The following is a 20,385-nucleotide window of genomic DNA, read 5'->3' as shown; positions in this document are numbered from 1 at the left end:
CACTGTTCAGACAGTGTAAATATAACTCTTTCTGGTCTAAACCAACAGCTCAGGATACTGGGGTTGCTGCATGTTGTTAAAAAACACCAAAAAAAGAAGGATGGAAGGAGAATGCAGAGTCTCTTGGGACTTGACCCTCAGTCACTCCAAGTGACACAGTGCCAGCAAAATCAGTGGAGCTGCACATATCTGCCACTGAAAGATCCTAACGCATGTGAACTGGAGTTAAACTGGTTGCTCAGTGGGATCCTACTGATTTAATCCAAATCACATGAAATCAAGGCTCTCAGTGACTTGGGCTATCTTCAGGTCAAGCCTCATTAGTCTCTGTGTCGTACATCCACGTGCCAAGTGATAAATGTGCTCTGCTCCTCATCAGGAGAGGCAGGAAGCCTTTTTCACCTATCAGGGAATTGTTGGCATGTGGTTTCCTGCAAGACATCTGGCATTGATCAAGGGTAGAGACAGGCTAAGCAGAGCAGACACACTGTTGGTCCAGCACAGGATGGAAATTCCTATATGTGAATGACACGCAGGGAAAACTCATGTAAGTCACTATCCAAATGGCAATCTGGGAGCACTGACATTCTTGGCACCATGCTTCAGATTTCAAAGAGCTCATATAAAAATGGGCCTGAGCTGTTGGATTCTATAATCCTCCCCAGCCAGTAAAATGTATATAAAATAGGAGGGATTGCAGGATGGGTAAATGAATCTGAAGCTCAGATTCCTTGTGCTTTATCTGTGTTCAGAATTCAATGTCACACCCTTTTCTGTCTGGAATCATCCCTTGTGGTTGTACACTATATTCCAGCTGACTGTCCCCTCTCAAGATGGATCCAAAAACAAACCATCAGAGCCATTAGTTGCTCCCTGTGAAGCCTTCTTTGCTCATATGACACCCAAAAAGTGTGGGATTTGCACATCCAGTGAGACCTCCTGGGAAGGCTGTGAGTTTTTAGGTGAAAGACAGGTGAATTGTGAATCTCACATTTAAAGAGGGGCTGCTTGGCAGACAGTCTGTATACTGGGAGTAAAGCAGAAAAAAGTGTCTGCTCTCTCTTGGATTCCCATGGCTTAAAACTCTTCAGTACCATTTGGTTGGACATTGGAACATTGGAAAATGGTACTGCCTGACTGGTTTGAGGTTGAATATGTCATGAAAGCTCTCTTCCTCTATTTCTTGTGTCTAAACTATCTCACAGTTAATGATAAGATATGAGATTTTGATAAGTATTAATAAATTACCTTGAGAGTAGTGGAAGAAAAATGTATTGTGCCATCAAGCTGTTACAACCCACCCCAAAAGGTGGGGGGTAACCCAAGTTCTTGAAATGACACTGATTCATCAGTGTTTGTAAATACACTTATTTAGGTTTTTTTTTACAACAACCTGGTTGCACAGGAAAACAGATATATTTTGGTTCTTATTATCTGCAGGAATATGACAATATAAACCCATAAACATATCAGTTGAGAAAATGTATAAGAGTAGAAAGATCTCACCCCCTGAAAGACTTGTGATGAGACTTGGTTGTGCAATTTCAGTGTCCATTGGTCAAAGTGGTGATCACAGGCTAGATCCATCATGTGGTGAGGAAAATCCTAGAGAAACCTACAGAATGCACAGTCCTTTGGGTTTATATTCACTCAAGTTCAGGTGGGGGAATGCCCAGGTACGTGCCCAGGGGTGGGGAGCTTGTAATGGTTGTTGGAATGCTGTGGATCAAGAACACCTGAATGATGGAATGTTGTGGATCACGGGACACTTGGGGAGTCTTTTACACCTTCTCACAAGATACAGCTGCCTGATAAATTAGCCTGTTTTCAGTTAGGTCCCATCGTGGCCCATCAGCAGGGTGAGCACCTTCAGGGGCTCTGTGTGAATGTCCCAGCACTGCCCTGAGCAGGAGAGTTATCACAGCTGAGCTCACTTGATGAGGACAACATTCCCACCACCCAGGGTTGGCTCTTTCCTTATCTGCTCCAACACCAGCTGCAGCCTGAGCTGGGCTGAGCTTGCCCCTGGCACCTGGGTGGGTGCTTTGCCCATGGCAGCTCCCCCTGAGTGTTTGAGCCACCAGCGTCCCAGCGTCTCTTCCAGTCTGACCTGTGGAAATGTCCTTTTCTTGTCCCTCAGAAAGTCCTGTATCCATCATCCATCCTCTCTGAATGGGGAGCAGAGGCAATGTGATGACAGATCTTTCTAGGATATTTCCTGGTGCAGTAGCTCCTGCACAAGTGGCTCCATCTGGGAATTGTGTTTTTCCCAAAGGAAGGCATTAGGCATGTGAGTTTTGGAAAGTGATCTTTTGGCATGTGCAGGTGTTGTCTTCTGTCACACACAAACCCCAAAACAGGAGGCATTGAGGCCAGTGATCCTGACCTTCTCTGGTGACCTCAGAATGGAGCCACTTTCTGAATGATGTCCTGGATGTTGCCCTAATCTTGTTCCTGCAGTGTGGCTGTGTGAGAACTAGCCATGGGCTTGGGCAGGAACTCTAGGCTGCTTGAGGATGACTGTTTCTTTCTGAAGTCAAAGGTCTCAGAAAGCTTTTTATTTCTTATAACAGCTGTCTGGAAGTTTCCACATGTTAGTGGAGGATGAACTTTGCACTTGAGCTCTAATCCTGAATCTGCTAGACTCCAAAATAATTTAGGTTTAACTGTTCCTCTTGTGAGGACGACAGTTTCATCTGGAAAATGCTTTTTCCTGCTCTGTTTACTTCTTCAGCTGAATTTAGTGGAAAGTTTGTCTGAAGGTTCTACTAACTCCCTCAGTGTGAGCACAAACCAGCCCAAGCATTTGGAGCTCATCCATGCTCTGGACTCTGAAATATCTCATAGATTTCTCTCTCTGCCAGTTGTTTAAAAGGAACAAGGCCAATAAACAGAGGAGACAAATTGTGGTCCAGATATCAAGTGCTGCCTAAAAAAGAAACCTGGGGAAGACATAGGAACTGTGTTCAAGAATATAAAAAGCTGCTGCAAGAAGGAAAAGGACACTGTGGCTTCTGTGTCAATAACTGAAAAAACAAGAAGTCATGGGTTTATAATCCACAAGGAAAAATGTAAATTGGACATTGAAAACATTCAACAGTGAAAAAAGTGAAGCTCTGGAAAGGACTGGCAAGTGCAGGCACTGAGTTTCCATTACTGGAGGTCTGGAGTATTTCTTGATTGTATCAAAAAACTAAGTAGGAAGGGATTTGGTCTGGGAACTGAATGAATTAGATAAGTTACCTTCCAGACCTGATCTTTGTTATTCCAGAAAAAAAAAAGTTTCCTTGGACCCTTTCTGTCAGACCATTTTTTGGTTTTTAACTTCTGTCCCAGGGATGGAGATGAATGGCTGTGAAGAGGATGGGAGAGATTCCTCAGCAATTCTTGTCACTTAAAATGGCTGTGTGAGACAGCCTTTGAAACTTCCTCTCCAGAGATCCCTAAAGCACTGTCTGTGTTAGAAAGGATGACATTTATCACCTCCAGAGAGTGTTCTGAGGAGCAGTAGAGGGAGGCAATGTGATCCACCTGCTCCACCTAGATTCCACATTGCTTTTAAAAATGGGTTATGTGTAATTATGCTCATTTAACAGGTGGGGAAACTGAGGCAGGGAGTTGCTGTCTAAATCAGCTGATTTCCAATGTTAAGAGAGAAATGTTAAGACTGGAGCTTGTGCTGTTGTGGCACAGCTCCTTGGCCTCACCCATCACTGTATTTGTGGCAGAGAGACATGGAAGTGCTGCCCAAAGGCCACGGACATGGATGTGCAGGAGGAATAAGGAGGGTGCTTCTGACTGATTCTCACTGACCCTGGTGTGATATGTCCAGGCAGCCTAACCCACAGCAGGCTTTCCTTTCAGCAGTTGAGGAGAAGTAATGTGAAGCTCCCAGATCAGAAATTATAAATGGACTTTAAAGCCATTTCTATGTATTTTAGAATTTCTGTGTATTTTAGAATTTTCCCACACTGGCAGTTAAATGGGATTTCTGGAAGCAATAGAAGACAGATGGAAAATTCAAGAAGGCAGATACAAGCAAATCTGATGCATTTTATATTAAAAACATATTGTATCTGTTGATTCATCAGATCAAAGGGCAGCTATAAAAATAAAACCAGATCAAGACTGAGGTAAAATCTTACAGCGATGTTGATTTATAACTTTTCTTTGCCAGGAGAAATCTGAACTGTACATGGATTTTAGAAAAAAAGTCAAAGCTCTGGGTAATCATTTTATAAGCCCCCCCAAGATACAAAACTAGTGTCCTTATGTGATTTCAGTGTACTGGACCTCTCTCTGTTCCCATCAGGATGAATGGATAGGAGCTCTCATAGAGAGGCTGTGATGCAGAGTCAGTTTTTGATTTTACTGAAATTGTGTGATCTCTATCATTCAGCAAGGCTTTTGCTGAGGAGATTGTTTCACAGTCCAGGTGCTCTAGCTATAATTTGCTTGTGTAAAATTTGGCCTGTGATAAAACTTCCCTGTCTCAGTAGAACAGTCTTGTGCCTCATCTTTTCAAATGCACTCACAGGACAGCTGTGAAAATAAAGCAAAATCATCCTGGCAGTAACATCCTAGAGTGCTATTGATTTATATTTAGTGCTCTTGAGAGGTCTTACTCTCATTCCTTTGCCTAGAGGAACCCAGATTGTACATGGCACTTCAGAGTAAAAGTTACAGATTTGGCTAATCATTTCATAAACCCACAAGGACCCTAATCCTGACATTTCTATGGACTTCCACCTGTGGGAAGTCAGATAAGTTAGGTAATCACCCCATGCCTCCATTTTCCTACTTGTTAAATGAACATAATCACATATTTCTGGTTGTGTAAATCACTGTGGGGTCTGGATGTGAGGTTGTGTTCATTATTGCTCACAGACGTCACATTGCCTTTCCCTAATGCTGCTCAAAGCCCTTCACAAAGGTGAAGTGCCACTGCTCATTACACAAACAGAGTTTTGGGACCTTCTGCAATGGAGCTTTCCCAGACTGCCTGCACCTTGTCATTTGGATCACTAGAGTTGATTTATTGTTAATTAAAATTACCCTAAAGCAGATGTTTGTCTGGACAGATGTATCGTACCCTATTCTCTGACACTCTTGATTTGATCTCCACTTGCATAGTGGAATCTAGCAAATAAACTTACATGTAGTTATTTTCATTGTGTACACCTAAACTGAAACTGAACCTCTCCCATCCCTAACTTCCCTGTCACACCACAGATTTTTTTTGGCATTTTTGGAAAAGATTTGAGTTTTCTCCTCACAGTATAATTAAGCAGCTGATTCCTACCAATTCTGACCAGCCCAGGAGCAGACATAATAGAACTTCCGTGTCTCAGAGGATTGTTGGAATAAGCCCTGTGAGAGCTAAAAGCACCCAAGAACAACTTCAGCTGACAATATATATTTTGTGTTTTCAAAAGCCAGTTAGGAAAAGGGTGAAAGCCCTCAAAACCTGGAGAAGTTGAGGTTCCAAATCCATCTCATGTAAGGGTCCCAATGGAGTTGAGAGGGAAACAGCTGGCAAACCAAAAGAGGGTAAGGTGGGATTTTGTTTATATAGAGAGGCAATGGTGAGCTTCCACATCCCTCAGCTTTTAGAGAATGAGCACCGATAACAATACAAGGAGAGTTTCCTGCAGGGTGACTCAGACCTAAATAATTGTCTTTATCTGAGGTGCCTTCTGCCAGGCACATCCCTCTTTATTGATTCAGGAAGGATTTTCAGAGTTTAGGATGAGTTACATCTTAGGGATGCAATTTGTGTGACTGCACTGGCAGTGCTGGATTTTGTCTGAATTAGACTGAAATTGCAGTGACTATAATGATAACTTTTGCTGGACATAAAGACAGCTAAGGGGACTTGTTAAAAGGTGGACATTACACATAAGACACTTGTCAGACCAAAGGATCAGTCACTCAGATCAATCCCACCCCACGTGCCTGCAGCATGTCTGAACATGCCACCTCAAGAATTCCTTATAATCAATAAGGAAAAATCTACAGTGTGATTCATCTAATCCTGGAAGAAATGCTCAAACAGGTCAAATGAATCATACCTGCATTGACTGTCAGGATCAGGATCATCAGGATCTGTGTCCTGGATGTCTAGATCTGGCTGGAATGAACATCATCTGCATGTCTGAGGTTGTGTGTTTAGCCAAACAGGACTGAATACAGGAATTTTCTACAAACATTTATATCCGTGAGAGCATTGCAAGATGGGTTTCAGTTTAAAGTTTGAGGAGATGGGTTAATTTTTTTTTATCTCTCTTTTTTATCACTGAAGAGCTGAATCTACAATCAGAGTAAGTCACTCTGCTGGCTGCACTCACTTGGCTCCATGGCAACACCACCTGTGCTGTGCTTTGACATCTGTAAGGCAATGGGAAAAACCTGTAATATTGTGGTTTTATCTCAACAGGTGATGTGTCTCCTCCTCCCTCTACTGTCATTGGGCACACCAAAACCTTAGCTAAGGTTACTTTCAACCCCAGTGTTGTTGAACAAACCAGGATTGCCCGAAATGGAATTTTGGGAGACTTCATAATTAGATATGATGTCAACAGGGAGCTGAGTGTTGGGGATGTTCAGGTACTGTACACATGATTCATCTTTTCTGCTTTATTAACTGTATTTGAGATAGTTCAATTGTTTTGCCTGCTCCAAATTCTTAGAAAATGCTTCCCAAGTGAAGGCTACTCCTCCATCTTGTAAGAGCTATCCAAAATAAAACCAGTAAATTGGGACTTAAACCCCAACTTCACTGATCTTCTTTTCTGTGTCTGCTTTTCAGTTTCTCAGTATACTGGCTGTTCATATCTGGATACAAGGCCAGTTCCTCAAGGGAATGTTGTGGCTCTGGTCTGTGGGCACATATGTTACATCCTTGCAGCATTTGGAAGGAAATCCCAATGTCAGCCATGGAAGGAGATGTGGAGAGCTTCAGTTAGCTCATCCAGTCTGGATAAACTGAATTAAGGGGGAATCCCAAGGGTATCTGGGAACAGAATTAAGAGGGATTCCAAGGAGCATTCATGCCCTCCGGTGTAGACAGAGCCACCGGAAGCATCCAAACATCCCATAATGACGTGTGTAGAACATTGCACCACGATCTGCCTTTGATTCCTGACTCCCTTGCTCTTCCTCAGATCCTCAATGGATATTTTGTGCACTACTTCGCCCCCACAGACCTTCCTCCCTTGCCAAAGAACGTGGTGTTCGTGCTGGACAGCAGCGCTTCCATGGTGGGCACGAAGCTGAAGCAGGTGAGCTCCTCGTGTCTCATCTGGGCTGCTCAGCCCTGGGGTGGCAAAGCTTGGTTCAGATTTGTCTCACCCTTTCTCTCCTGCAAAATGTCTGCTGTGTCTGAGGTGAGAGGTGGCTCTGAAGACACCTCAGGGTGAGGTGATCTACCTGCAATGAGAAATGATCGTGTCAGTGGGAATGGGATGGGAACAAGGAATGTAGAAGGATTCATCACTCTGTGAAAGGTCAGTGCTGACAAAATTGAGCACAGGATTGTCCAGGGTGGTTCTGTTCTGAGTGGTTTGAGGAGAGGCAGATCAGGCAGAATTCCCAGCAAAGTGCATTCAGCAGACTCTTGTATCCAGTCTAACAGCACAGAGAAGACACTGCTGCCTTTAAATTAGCTTGGCAAAACACTCAGTGAAGTGCAACTCCAGAGGTTCTGCTGAAAGAAAAGTAATTTTGTCCTTTTTGGGAATCTGAGTCTTTCAGAACAAATCTCAGACAGGAGATTTGTTTTTCCAGGACACATACCTTAATGTGAGCCACCATACCAAGCTGAAGGGGACATCAAATATAAATGGAATATGGATTCTGTGGATCCAAATTATCTTCCCCAGTGACTGGGGAAGAAGATGACTCATCAAGAGAGTTGTTAAGAAGCAATCCTAGTCCTGTCCTGAATGAGGTCTCAAATCAAGATGCCTCTGAATCTGTAAAAAGCCCTGTGGACAGAGCCTGGTGCTCGGCTTTCTGTTATCCTCCTGCTGAGAAATGACCACCCTGCCTCCCAGAATAAATAATTCTGGCACAAATGCCCCCAGTCCTGCAGGCTGGAAGCAGCCAGCCAGTGACCAAGTGCTGCACCAGGGAGATTAAAACTCCAAAGGGCTTTGGTACTTTTGTGAGCTGCACAAGTAGTCAGCAGATTAACCTTGCACTATGAAAGCTTTTATTCTCCTCCTGATTATCAGAGTTTCTTTTCATTACACCGACTAAAGACAACACAGCCATTAACTCCTAAAGGTTTAATTCATAGCCTGGGCAGTTGGTGCTGCTAAACATGGATCTCAGGCAAATTAGCTACAGAGAGGTTCCTCTTGAGCCTGAAGTGAGAGAAGTGTCTATCCAGAACCTTTGTTGAGGCTGTGCCCAACTGTTGGAATCCTAGGTGCTGAGAATTTTAAACTTTCTGTGCTGAAAGGCACAGACTCACAAGAGAGCACTACATTTAACCTGAGGCTGTAGAGAAGACTTCCAAAATTCATTAATAGCCCTAAATGTATGAGTATATAGTTAGTTAGACATGTATAATATCACAGGGCAGAAAACTTAAAGTTTGGAGTTTTAGAATATAGTAATAAATATAAAGCAAGATGAAAGTTTTAGAGCAGAGGCAAATTATTCTTCTTCATCTTCTTCTTCATGAGTTTAAGTAGTATTTTGTAATTAAACAGAAAAGTCCACATTACAAGCTTCAAAGAATCAGTTATTAAATTAAAAAAAATCTAAGTATCATTTCTTAGTTAGATAGTTTAGTCTTAAAAGACCTTGTAACAAGAGATAGCCATTTTGTGCCTTACTAATAAAAGACTACAAAACTCATAGTTGTGAAGCTATTACACTAATAAAAAATAATAAACACCTTAATCTGAACATGAAATACTATCTCAAGTACCTTCCATCCCAACCTCAACAAAAATAAAAAATACAAACAAAAAATCCACACCCAGTTTTCTGTCTGTTATCTCAGTATATTCTTTTTATGGAGAACCAGTGGTACATTATGGAGGAGTGCCATGGGGTAGAAGCACTTATCTTCCTTTGATTCTAGCTGCTCCAAAAAATAGAACTTTATGGAGTTAGGATCAAAATCATTAACCCCACATACAGATTAATCAAGAAAAGGCCAAAATCTAGGACTGCCTGAAAAAAAACCTCTCTTGGTTCTCTAGGAAAGTGTGATCTGTTACAGCCATGACTGCTCAGTGTCCTTTTTACCAGTTGTTGATGTCATTAAGATGTTTATTAAATTACAAACAGATTCCCTGATGGCAGGATACATCTGAGAAGAGGAAATGTCTCCTTTTTGTCTTTTCTCTTGGACTCTCACAGCTGTGGTGATCTGTGGTAGTGTGTAGAGGGCTTGGGAATCCCATGGGACTGTTTTTCCTCATTTCTCTCTACTGAGTCACATGCAAGGTCAGCTAAAAATACAGTCTGCAATTGTAAAGAGTGCTCCTGTGGGTCAGCTGCAGTGACTATGGCAAAGGACAGTTTTTAGGATTGTATAAGCAAGGATGGGAAACATCAGCTGTGCACTTTTTTCTGTAGCAACTGGAGGAGATTTTGGACTCTTGAGTCATCAGCCATCACAAAGTAAATGGCAAAGTGACTCAAATGGGATCAGGATTTCATGCATCCTGCAGTTCCCACAACCCAACTGCGAATCATTTATCTTTTCCTCTCCCAAGGTTTTCCTTTTCCAACATGAATTTTATCTGTTTGTGCGATCCCTTTTTTCCTAGGATATCTTGGTCTTTGAAGCAACAAATGTCCAGTTGCAAGCACACAGAGTGAGACTGGTTGTTCAGCTTGGATCAAATCATAGGAGGTGTTCTAAAAGCGTGTGGATGTGGCACTTGGAGACATGGTTTGTGTTCTAAAAGCGTGTGGATGTGGCACTTGGAAACATGGTTTGTGTTCTGAAAGCATGTGGATGTGGCACTTGGAGACATGGCTTAGTGGTGAACACAGTGGTGCTGTGTTAATAATTAGGCTTGATGACCTTAGAAGTCTTTTCCAGCTTTAACAGCTCTTTGGTTCTGTGATCAGGACCCTTGAAACATTCCCCTCGCATCACTAAGAGATGTATTAGCTTTGAGGGGAAGATATTTCTCCTCAGTTTTCACATCCTTTGAGCTCTGGTGATGTCCAGCAGACTCAGATGTGTTGCAGCAGTCAAACTCCTCTGAGAATCTGAACTTTTACTTGCAGTCTCCTCTTAGCACTGGCAGGGAGATTGAGTTCATGAATAGAAAATTCTTGAGCATGATGAGGAAAAAATATTAATGTGCTCAAGGCTTTGCACATCATTACTGCTGTCCCACTGGCAAGGAAAATCCCCAGGAACTTTGTTCCTTCCTTTGCAAAGAGACAGCAAGTTCTGTGTGGAATAGTTGCTTTTAACAGCCAGAAGAGCCTGGGGAAGAGGTTATATCTGCAGGGTTTACTGGGAAGCAAAATGATTTGCCCTTTGAGCAGTCTGCCCTGCTGATTTTGTGGTACCTTTGGCTAGGTTGAAGGGGATATAGCAGCTTTACGTTGGTGTAACCTGGAGAAAAAGGGGCCAGTTATAAGTTCAGCACCTTGTGATTACCATCATTGCACCCAGCTTCACGGAACATGGTGAGAAAAGACCCTTGTTACAGAACAAGAACCTTCCCAGCTGTGAATATGTCCACAGGAGGATGAGTTTGCAGGTATTTTGCAGATGTAAAATAGAGTTGTTTCAACCACAGATTAGTTTCACCTTACCTTTCCCACAGGCAATAAATGCCACACACTCAGTTAAGCAGTTGGCTTCACCACAAGCCTGGCAACCTGTCAATGGTGGCGTGCCAGACTGTAATTTTCTCTGAGGTTAATTGCTCCACGAGAAACCCAGCTGAAACTGGGACCTGCTGGGGATTTGCAAGGGCTCCAGTTCATTTGCCTGTGCCTGTCCAAGGGACGCTGTCGGGACCCTTGAGTCACCCACACTGCTGGAGCCCATCTGAGGGCTCTGTGTGCCCAACTCTCTCCCTCTGTGCCTCAGCACAGATACCTCGAGGAGTTTCAGGGTGGTGAAGGAGCACACAAGCACCTGAGCACTCAATGTTCTCCTTACAAACTCCTCTGAATTCTGCTGGTGGCTGCAGAACTGGCTGTGAGCCTGTTGTCTGTTAGTCCAAGTAACAGCTGCTGCCCAGGAGAACAACCTTAAATCGCGAGGGAACTTTGGAAAAAATGCTAATTCTAATTACAGCCTTCAGAGCATTCAAAACTACTGTGACAGGGAAAGTTTTGTCAGGTTTTCCATTTCTGCTGGAAAGAAACAACCCCGGAGAACACAGAAGAGCTGTCTGCAGCACCAACAGCCCCATGCAGCTGCCTCCTGCTCAGGAATCCACCACAGCAGTGTCATCTCAGTCCTGTCTGGAGGTGTGAATTTGGGATATAAGGTATACTACAGTAGATAAGACATCGGATTTATGTAGATTTTATTTGCTCAAAGAAAATAAAATTTCTCCTCCAGGAGAAATGCAAGTACTTGTCACAAAGCAAAATAGTCTGCCTAACCCTAAAAGTACTAAATAGTGATGGGGTCGTACAGAGAAACAGCCTTCAGAGCAACATGCTCTCCAAATATCCAGGACAGAGAATATCTGCTTCTGGTCTTAGGACTAACAGCCAATTTTGCTTCATGCTGAGGCAGTAGAAGCAGAGACAAATTTTCCCAGAAAGATCCCAGACCACCTATAACGCGCAAGTCCTTTAATTGAGTTTGGAGTAAATGGGAGGCAAAGGTGAGGGCAGAGTTTGCATGGGAATGCTGCTGAGGCTTGAACTGAAAACTCATGAAGATGCTGAGAGCTCTCCCAAAGGTTTCTATTGGACCATCACTGAGTTCATCAAAGGATGAACTGGAAAGAGGTGCTGCTGATGTGCCAGACACAGCCCAGTGACCCCCAGACAAAGCTGAAGTGAAATGGAAGTGGCTAAACGAAGCTGGGAAGTCTTTCCATGGATTGAGGTCATTGAGGTTTATGTAGCAGAGCTACAGACAGCACAGCTCTTGGTCTGAGACTGGGATGAGGGCCCAGGCTGGTGCTTAAATGGGCAGGAGAGTGGGTGGAGGCCCCAGCTAGGGCTGGGCAGAGCCATTAAAGCCTCTTGGTATCCTCAAGGCTCTGGCAAATGCATAAAAGTCAGTGAAGTGAAAGATCTTTCTTTAGTAGTCCTTTCCAAGCTGGAATTAAAGGGGTTTTTTCCAGCTGCTGGAGCAACACCTGGAAGCCAGACCTGGCTTCTACAAGTGTTTTCATCATGGATCTGTTATGTGAATTTAGGTGGGTTATTTTCCTTGCCTGTGCTTGTCTCTTTGCAGAGTCTTGTCTCTTTAGCTGGCAAAGCCACGTCTGGATTATGGCTGTACAAAGATCCCCCAAGCCTAAAAGACACGAGACCTTTGTCAAGACTGCAGTTACTAGATTAGCACTGTTTGCAGCAACACTGCTGTTTCCAAGCAAAAACCCCTTCACCCTAAATCAGGGTGTGTCCCACACATTGCTCAACTGGGACCCTTTGTTTCTGGCTGTGGAGAGCAGCTGAAGCTCAGAAGTGCTTGTGGCACCTCTCATGGAATCCTGCTGGAGTGAGCTCTTCCAGGCTGTGTTACTGTCATCAAACAGTGCTCACAGGCAGCTCTGAGGTCCACATGATGTAATTTGAGGTCCCTTAAGAATGAGGGATATGATATGATGCTGTGTCATGAGGAGAGAGCTTTTGCTTGGATAGTTACCCCTGATGCAGTGACATAATCTTCTCCAAAACTTCTGCTCTCTTCTCTTCAGAATTTTGGATGAAGAATTGGCTTCTTCTTGTGCCTGAGGCAGTGGCTTAGGATGGAAATGGGCAGGGGAAGGGCTGGAGGCAGAGATGTGCAGGAGGGAGTGGGGATCCTGCAGCTGGAGATGCTGAGGGGGTTTGAAAATGGTGAAAACTGGATTGGGGCAGGTGTTGGAGGCCTGTGAGGGTCGCACACTCTTAGGTGGAAAACTGGAACATTTGCTTTTTAAAGGAACTATTTAGTGCTCTTGCATTGCTTAATGCTAACCCTGAGCAAAATTGCTGGGTCTTTGCTTAAACCAACAAACCATTGTCACCATCCCTCACTCACTGGAGATCAGAGAATCCCAGAATGGTGTGGATTGGAAAGGACCTTAAAGATCATCCAGTTCCAACCCCCTGCCATGGGCAGGAACATCTTCCACTAGATCAGGGTGCTCCAAGCCCTGTCCAACCTGGCCTTAGACACTTCCAGGGGTCCAGGGGCAGCCACAGCTTCTCTGGGCACCCTGTGCCAGGGCCTCACCACCCTCACAGAGAATTTCTTCCCCATATCCAATCTAAATCTCTCCTCTTTTAGTTTAAAGCCACTCCCTCTTGTCCTATCAGTAGCATCGTCTTGTAAGGTCCCTACTGCACGTCCTGTGAAAAGAAATGAAAATGGGCAAGTTCCAAGAGAGGAGCAGCACATCTCTCCCAGCAGCTCACACCCATGGATGGTATGTTCTGAGTAGGAGCTACAAAGCTCCAAACCTGTCAGGCTTCTGGGACACCCACTCTGTGAGAGTGGCTGCATGATGGAGGATGGTTGTAATCAGTATGAAGAGCACGATGAGTGTCTCAGCTCAATTCCTGCCCTGTAACACAGCAGTTGATGATTGCTGAAATTGAGGGGATGTGTTGTGGGCAGCTTTTGGGCATGTCAGCTCTTCCCAGCATTGTGTTGGGGCTGATCTTTGTGACAGAATGACAGTACCCAATTATTGGAACAGTTTCTGTGCCCTGGGATGAACTCCATCTTCTGAGGATGGGCAGAGGGAGAGATGTCAAGTTCTGCATGGAGGGCATGGGGCATTTTTTCCTTGGTGCTGACCTTTTTGCTGCTATCTCCATGGAAATGTTTTGTCATGCTGACAGGGTGGGGGTTTGACTGTCTGATGGGCATGTTATGATCTGATTGAACTTAAAATGAGCTAAGCACAAGAGAAGAATGTGGCCTCCAGCCATTGCTGTGTCAGTCTGGCTGTGTGCCCATGCAGTCCTGTTGTTTCCAGTGGGGTTATTTCAGTGTAGCACTGTGAGACAGCCCTTAAGCTTTTCCCTTTGCCTTATTTACGGTACAGAATTGTTCACTGCTCCAACTGTAATCCATTCTGCACTGGGATAAGGGCTTCAAGTAAGGATGCTTGGTGCTGATTAGAACTTGCCTCCTTAAATCTTCACACTGGCATTTATTCACATCCTCAGTGCTGCAGTGAGTTTGTAAAGACTGAGCACCTGGACCCCTGGAAATCCAGTTCCTGAGAAATCAGATCAGCTTTTGATCATCAGATTAGTTTTTCATGTATTTATCCTCACCATGCTGACTAGACAAGTGAGTTACCCCAACTGATCACATCCTTGAAGACAGTTTCATCATCTACTGAGCAAAAATTCAGTGCTTAAGTGTCCTGGATGGATGTGGAGCTAAGTGTTTTACTCAATGTTAAGTGGAAAACCTTTTTCAGAAAAGGCAATAGGAACAAACATTTGTTCTAAAGGATGATTGTTTTTCAGCCTGGGAAACAACAAAACAACTTTTTTTTAAGGCCATATGGGGAGTCAGCAATGTTCAAGCGACCAGCAAAGGATCTGGGATGCTCAGGAGGAGGAGACTGGACCATGGACTGAAGACAGACCTTTATTGTCCTGAACTCCATCTTCAAACTGCCTCCCATCACAGGCCTGTGTCAATACTGAACAAAATGCTTCTTGTCTGGAATTGCGCAGGAGTTTTCCCTGGTTACGCTGTTCTCTGCCAGGGAGAGAGCACAAAGCTACATTGACAGGGAGAGGGGCAGTTGCAGTTCCTCAGCTGCAGGACATTCCCTGGGGAGGCAGAAAGGGCCAATTGTCCTCTCTGAGAGTGGGATGCAGGAAGGTGAAACAATCCAAGGATACACTTGGGGGTTAACCCCTGGTTTTGGTACAGAATTCCCTGTTGCTGGCAAGTGACGTGTGACCAGCATTATGTGGGCAGAAAGGACACTGGGACACAGAGGAAAGCAAAAGTCACATGATGTGGCTTCCAACCTCAGCAGGAACAACACTGCCCAAACCTTTGCTGTCCCTGTGCCTCAGCTGCTCCCTGTAATGTGGCAGTGGTGCTCCCACTGCATTCCCCTTGGCTCTGGACCCAAACCCAGGGCAGCACCTTCTCTGACCATGTTTGCACCATTTCAGGTGGGACTTTGATGCCAGCCTTTCTTTCAGTCACAGTACTAATTAATCCTTCTGACAGACCATGGGGACATTGATGATCTTTGGGTGTTGCTGTTTGAAAACCACAGCTCCAGACCTTTTTATCAGCTGCCTCTGCATGTTTGGAAAGGGAAAGAGAAGAGCCAGAGCACAGAGGATATTGAAGGGGAAGAAGGAGCTCTTTTGGTTTTTCCTTGCAATCTTTTGCCAAACAATATATTCACTTGTACTTTTCTCCTTTTTGCTGTAGGATATCTCATTTCTGAGCCCTGCCCTGTGCTGCTGCACTCTCAGACTCATTCCTGGACAGAGCTATGGCTTCCTAATTCCCTCTGAGCTTACATCTTGTGCCTTAGCTCCTTTCTTGTCAAATTTGCTTTCTCACAAGGAATCTGGAAGGACAAAGGATGTTTAAATTTTGTCTTTAGTTGTAGGATCTTTTAGCAAATGGATGCAGATGGCCCCAGGTCTGCTCTCTGCAGGGTGTTCTTGTGCATCTCCTCCAATCAGTGAGTCCTGTTTCCCAAAGGCTGTGGTTGGGAATGCTTTCCTCTCTGCTAGCAGTGCTCTTGGACTGGCTGATCCTGAGCCCAAGCAGTTCCCTGGTGCTGGCTGAGCTGGGAGAGGCTGTGTCACTGGCGATGAAGTCCTGCTGCCCAGCTGTTGCGAGGGTGGCTGGATGAAACACTTAGAAGTGCTCCTAAGGCAGTGGAAAGTGTGAATATGTGGGCTTGGGATATGCATATTAATGAGGTGCTTGAATTCTCCCCTTGCTGCCCAGCAGGGCCAATGTCTGGCAGTGCCACAGCTCCTAACAACCACATATTGTGTCCCTGTGAGCTGCACAGCTCTCAGGGTAGCCAGGCCTCACCCTCACCCTGCTCCCCAGACAAACAAGGGACTGTGAAAGAAATGTCAGATTCCTCCTCAAAGGTGCCCAGATGGTCTGACATCATCCCAGATGTCTCTGGGGCAGATCTTTGACCCAAAAAAAGGCTGAAGGCTCACAGCTTTCTTATAAGAGTGTGTATCTTCCCATGCTTTGCTCCACCAGTATTTAAGCAAGATGAGGTCTGTCAGAGCTAACTCCAAGGGCTTGGGTACAAGGGTGACAAATCACAGCCACAGTGTAGCTGAGGGAGTTCTGCTCTTCCTGCTGGGGCTGGTACAGTTCTGAATCACCTTGCCTGCAGCAAGCAAGAACCAGACAGGCAGCAGCTGTGTTGCAATGTGGCATTCACATTCTCTGAAAAATCCCTTTGCCCAGGATTTTTCTCCTGGGAAGCTGAGAAGCCTCAGGGAAAAAGGAAAACAATTCTTATCTCATTTGCTTCTCCTGTGTTTTGCTGCTTTGGAATGTGGTTGGAGATTGTTTACCCACAGGTGATTGTTTCATTGCATTCTGCTGGGAGTTGTTTTCACTCTTTGGCCAATCAGTGCCAAGCTGTGTCAGGACTCTGGAGAGAGTCATGAGTTTTCATTATTATCTTTTTAGCATTCTGTCTGTATCCTTTTTGTATTCTTTAGTATAGTTTAGTTTAGTATTAAATATAATATAGTATCATAAAATAATAAATTAGCCTTCTGAGAACATGGAGTCAGATTCATCGTTCCTTCCTTCATCGGGGCACCCTGCAAATACAATATTGCATGTCCAGGTGTCAGTGCAGAGGTGACAAGGAAGGTCAGGGTGGTGGCTGGGAGCTGGCTTGGCTCTGTCCTTGTAGACCTGAGCAGACACTGTTTGCACATCAATTATTTAGACAGTGTGAGCTCCTCTCCTCTCTCATCATTCATGAAGCAAAGACATGAACTTTGGTCACTCCCTGGCAGTCATGGTCACATCACCTGTCCCAGCTGTAGACCAGGGTTGTGCTGCTCCAGGTTTGGGGGTGACATTTCATAGCCCTGGAGGTGGCTGGTTCAGTCCCAAGGTTGCAGCTGTGTTGGCAGCTCATTCACCAGCACAATTCCTCATCTCAAATGCAGTGGCAATTCAGTCTCCACCTCTCACCTCAATTTTATCCATGCTAATTTCAGGGAAATGGAGGAATGTCCCCCCACCAAGTTAAACTCTTTTAAACACTCATTTTAAAACCTGACTCTGACATGTCCAAACCATTCCTAAATGGTAAAAAACAATTTTTATTTAGCTGTTCTGTATTGTTACTTCCTGCCATCCTCTGCTTTAACCCTTGCTCCAAACGCATCTCCCCAGGCAAACATGCTGGGAAAAGTATTTCACCTTGCAGCACCTGGCACGGAGGCACTGGACCCCTAAACTCTTTTTCCTCAGTGTGAGTGGGTCCAGCTTATCTCCAAAATGAACCAGAGTCATGTGCACAGCCATGGAGGAACGACCTGGCCCTCAGCAGGGTAGAAATGGTTAATTTTCTGCCTCTTTGGCAGGAGTTTCAGTGGAATGACTCAGTGGGGCCAGCTGGGAGTGGAACTGCAAGGACCCCATTGGCAGCAGAGCAGTTTGGGAATCCCATGGCAGCCACAGCCCCTGACTCCTTGGAGCCAGGAGAAGTTCCAGCTGTGGCCTTGCAAGGACAGAAGCAGAAACCTGCTGCTGTGTCCTAGCTGAAGCTGCAGCCAGGAGAGCTTTGCAAAGCCTTGCCTGGGCTCTGGTGGAGATGAGAGGAGAGGGCTGGGCACCAGCTGCACTTGGCCATGGCTGAGTCCTTCAGGATTTCAAGCAGTGCACTTTTACCAAGATATTCTCCTTATTAAAAGCTGTTTTTGTCTGCCAGCTACTGAATCATATCCAACACTCTGAGGGAAGTCACATCTCTCTCATGAACCATTAGAGGGTGAGAAAGGCTGGTAGGTTTCGAAGCGTGTTGTTCCACCTCATCAGGAGTGTGGTCTTTAGGACAGACCTGGGAGTCCTTAGGAGCTGGGAAGAGAGATGGAAATAGGAAGAGACAGAGGATTCAGAGCACTCTAGGAGAGATGGAAAGACAGTTCAGCTCCTTTTGGCTGCAGCAGAATCAGAATGCTCAGGGCAGGATTAGTTCTTGAGGTGAGTCCCACCTTCTCTGCTTGAAGGCAATGCCTGGAGACAGGCACTTCCAGACAGTGACTCAGCCCACCCTAAAACCTGTCCGAAACAGATGGGATGGATTATTCCCTGGAGGTGGCTTCCCCTGCCTTGAGCAGGATTAGATGTGATGCCCAGCTTTATGATGACTGAGTTGGCAAAGCTGAATCCCACCCTTTATTTTTTTGCTGAGGATGGAGTAAAAGCTGCAGGAGAATTAACCATATGGCCTCCCTCACTCTGTTTGCTTTGGAGCAAAACCATGTGCACACAGGCACACTTGTACATATGTTTGTGTGCATGTCACATAAATTCAAAGGGTTTTAATTTAAATTGCAGAGGCAAGCACAGGATACAGATGCCAGAATCCAGGCTGTCAATGCATATCCATTAAAATATGGCAGAAGTTTTTTCCTGGGAAAAATTGACTCAAACTCCATGGAGTGACAAAAATGAGACAAAAAGCAAAGAGGAAATTGAAGAAGGGGAGAGAGAGATGATCCCAGCCCCACATTTGGCCCCTGTATGAAGGTGTGGGGAAGTGCTGGGTTTCCTGGGAATGTGTGTTTTTAGTTCCCTCCTGATGCTCTGCAATTCTAGTTTGGATGCTGTGTACACCAAGCTGCTTCTGCTCTGTCTTGTTTTACTTTTTCCTTTCCTTTTCTTTTGGCTGAACACATGCAAGAATGTCAAAAGGAATTTGTGAGCACAAGGGAAGTGAAATGCAGCCTCTCTGCAAGTAGGCCAAAGCAAGATTATTTCTTCTCTTGCCTTGTTCTCAGAAACAGCAGAGCTTATTTGGGCCCAATAAATCCCTCTGAGAAAAGTGCAGTTTCACAGAACTGGAAAAAAAACTGAAAAGAGGGGTTTTGTAATGGGAGAGGTCAAGAAGTGTTAATTATAATCAGAGCTGTAATATAATGAGATCTGGGGAGTTTTTATTGAAATCATTGCCTCTAGGAACCTCTGTTCCTCTCCTTTCTGGAGGTGGAGGGGGGATGTGTATGTAGGGAGTTGTTGTGGTCTCCTTGCTTTAACACCCTGCCCAAATTTCCTACAGTAGAGCTTGGCACGGAGGCCTGCTCACACACAGGATAGAAGGTTCTCCATTTTCACTTTCTGCTTACTCTGACCCATTTTTTGAGGGACAAATACTCGGGCCAACCTTGTTGTTGTGGAATTAATCTGAGAATCCTTTTCTCTGCTGTGTGATTGCTGCCGGTGCAGGTGTGGGATGGTTTGGCTGACTGAACCCCAAGTTTTGGGAACCTCTCACTTTCTGACCTTGACATAATTACAAAAGTAGTCTGGTTTTCCTCTCTGTAAAATGGGATGTTGATGGAGGGTCTCTCTGAAGGGTGATGCCATGCATTATCTGAAGCATTTTTACAATACAAAGGGTGTTGTAAAAGAGCAGATGACAGAGAATAAAACCTTCCCTTCTTTTTCAAATAGCTGATTATTTCACCCAACTTTTCCATTTTCTGTGGACTGTTAGACTGGAGGCAGCCTCCATGTTTGGGGCAGGAATTCACCTTTGTGAAGGTTTGTTGGTGCACATCATGATGTGAACCTGATGGGAGTCTCCTCTTCTCTATGAAAGAATCTGTTCCACCAGCATTTGCTTTAAAATTCTTGTCTGTGAAACGGTGGTGGGACGTGGAGGAATGTTCCAGCTAAGCTAGTGGAGGGATTAAGCCTGAGATCACTGCAGAGCAAAATGATTTGTGCAGAGGACAGAAACAGGCAGGGAGAGTCTCCAGACCTGGCTCCAGAATGTTTGAAGCTATGGGAAATATTCCCCTTAATTTCAGGTGGACTGGGAGCCAAGGCACCAGCTGTGAGGATTAGATTTGTTTGCCTCATTGCATCATCATCTGCCATGCAGAATCCAGGGGGATATTGATGACACAGCTTGATCAGTCCTTTGAGCTCTTTTCCAAACTGTCTTTACATAGCAACATCAGGCCTAGGCTTATGTGGTTACCAGCACGGATGATTACTTCTAC

At 44.8% G+C, this 20,385-nt stretch overlaps 1 protein-coding gene across 1 annotated transcript in view; it reads left to right on the top strand.

The window, feature by feature from the left end:
- ITIH5 (inter-alpha-trypsin inhibitor heavy chain 5) overlaps positions 1–20,385 on the top strand; it is a 47,279-nt gene that overhangs the window by 11,859 nt on the left and 15,035 nt on the right. Inside the window, exons 6-7 of the mRNA XM_038154207.1 lie at positions 6,437–6,606; positions 7,164–7,280. Coding sequence (XP_038010135.1) covers positions 6,437–6,606; positions 7,164–7,280 — 287 coding nt within the window. The remainder of the gene's footprint in view (positions 1–6,436; positions 6,607–7,163; positions 7,281–20,385) is intronic.

This window comes from Motacilla alba, chromosome 1A (assembly GCF_015832195.1).
Source record: "Motacilla alba alba isolate MOTALB_02 chromosome 1A, Motacilla_alba_V1.0_pri, whole genome shotgun sequence".
NCBI lineage: Eukaryota > Metazoa > Chordata > Aves > Passeriformes > Motacillidae > Motacilla > Motacilla alba.
This window is presented reverse-complemented; position numbering and strand designations above follow the sequence as displayed.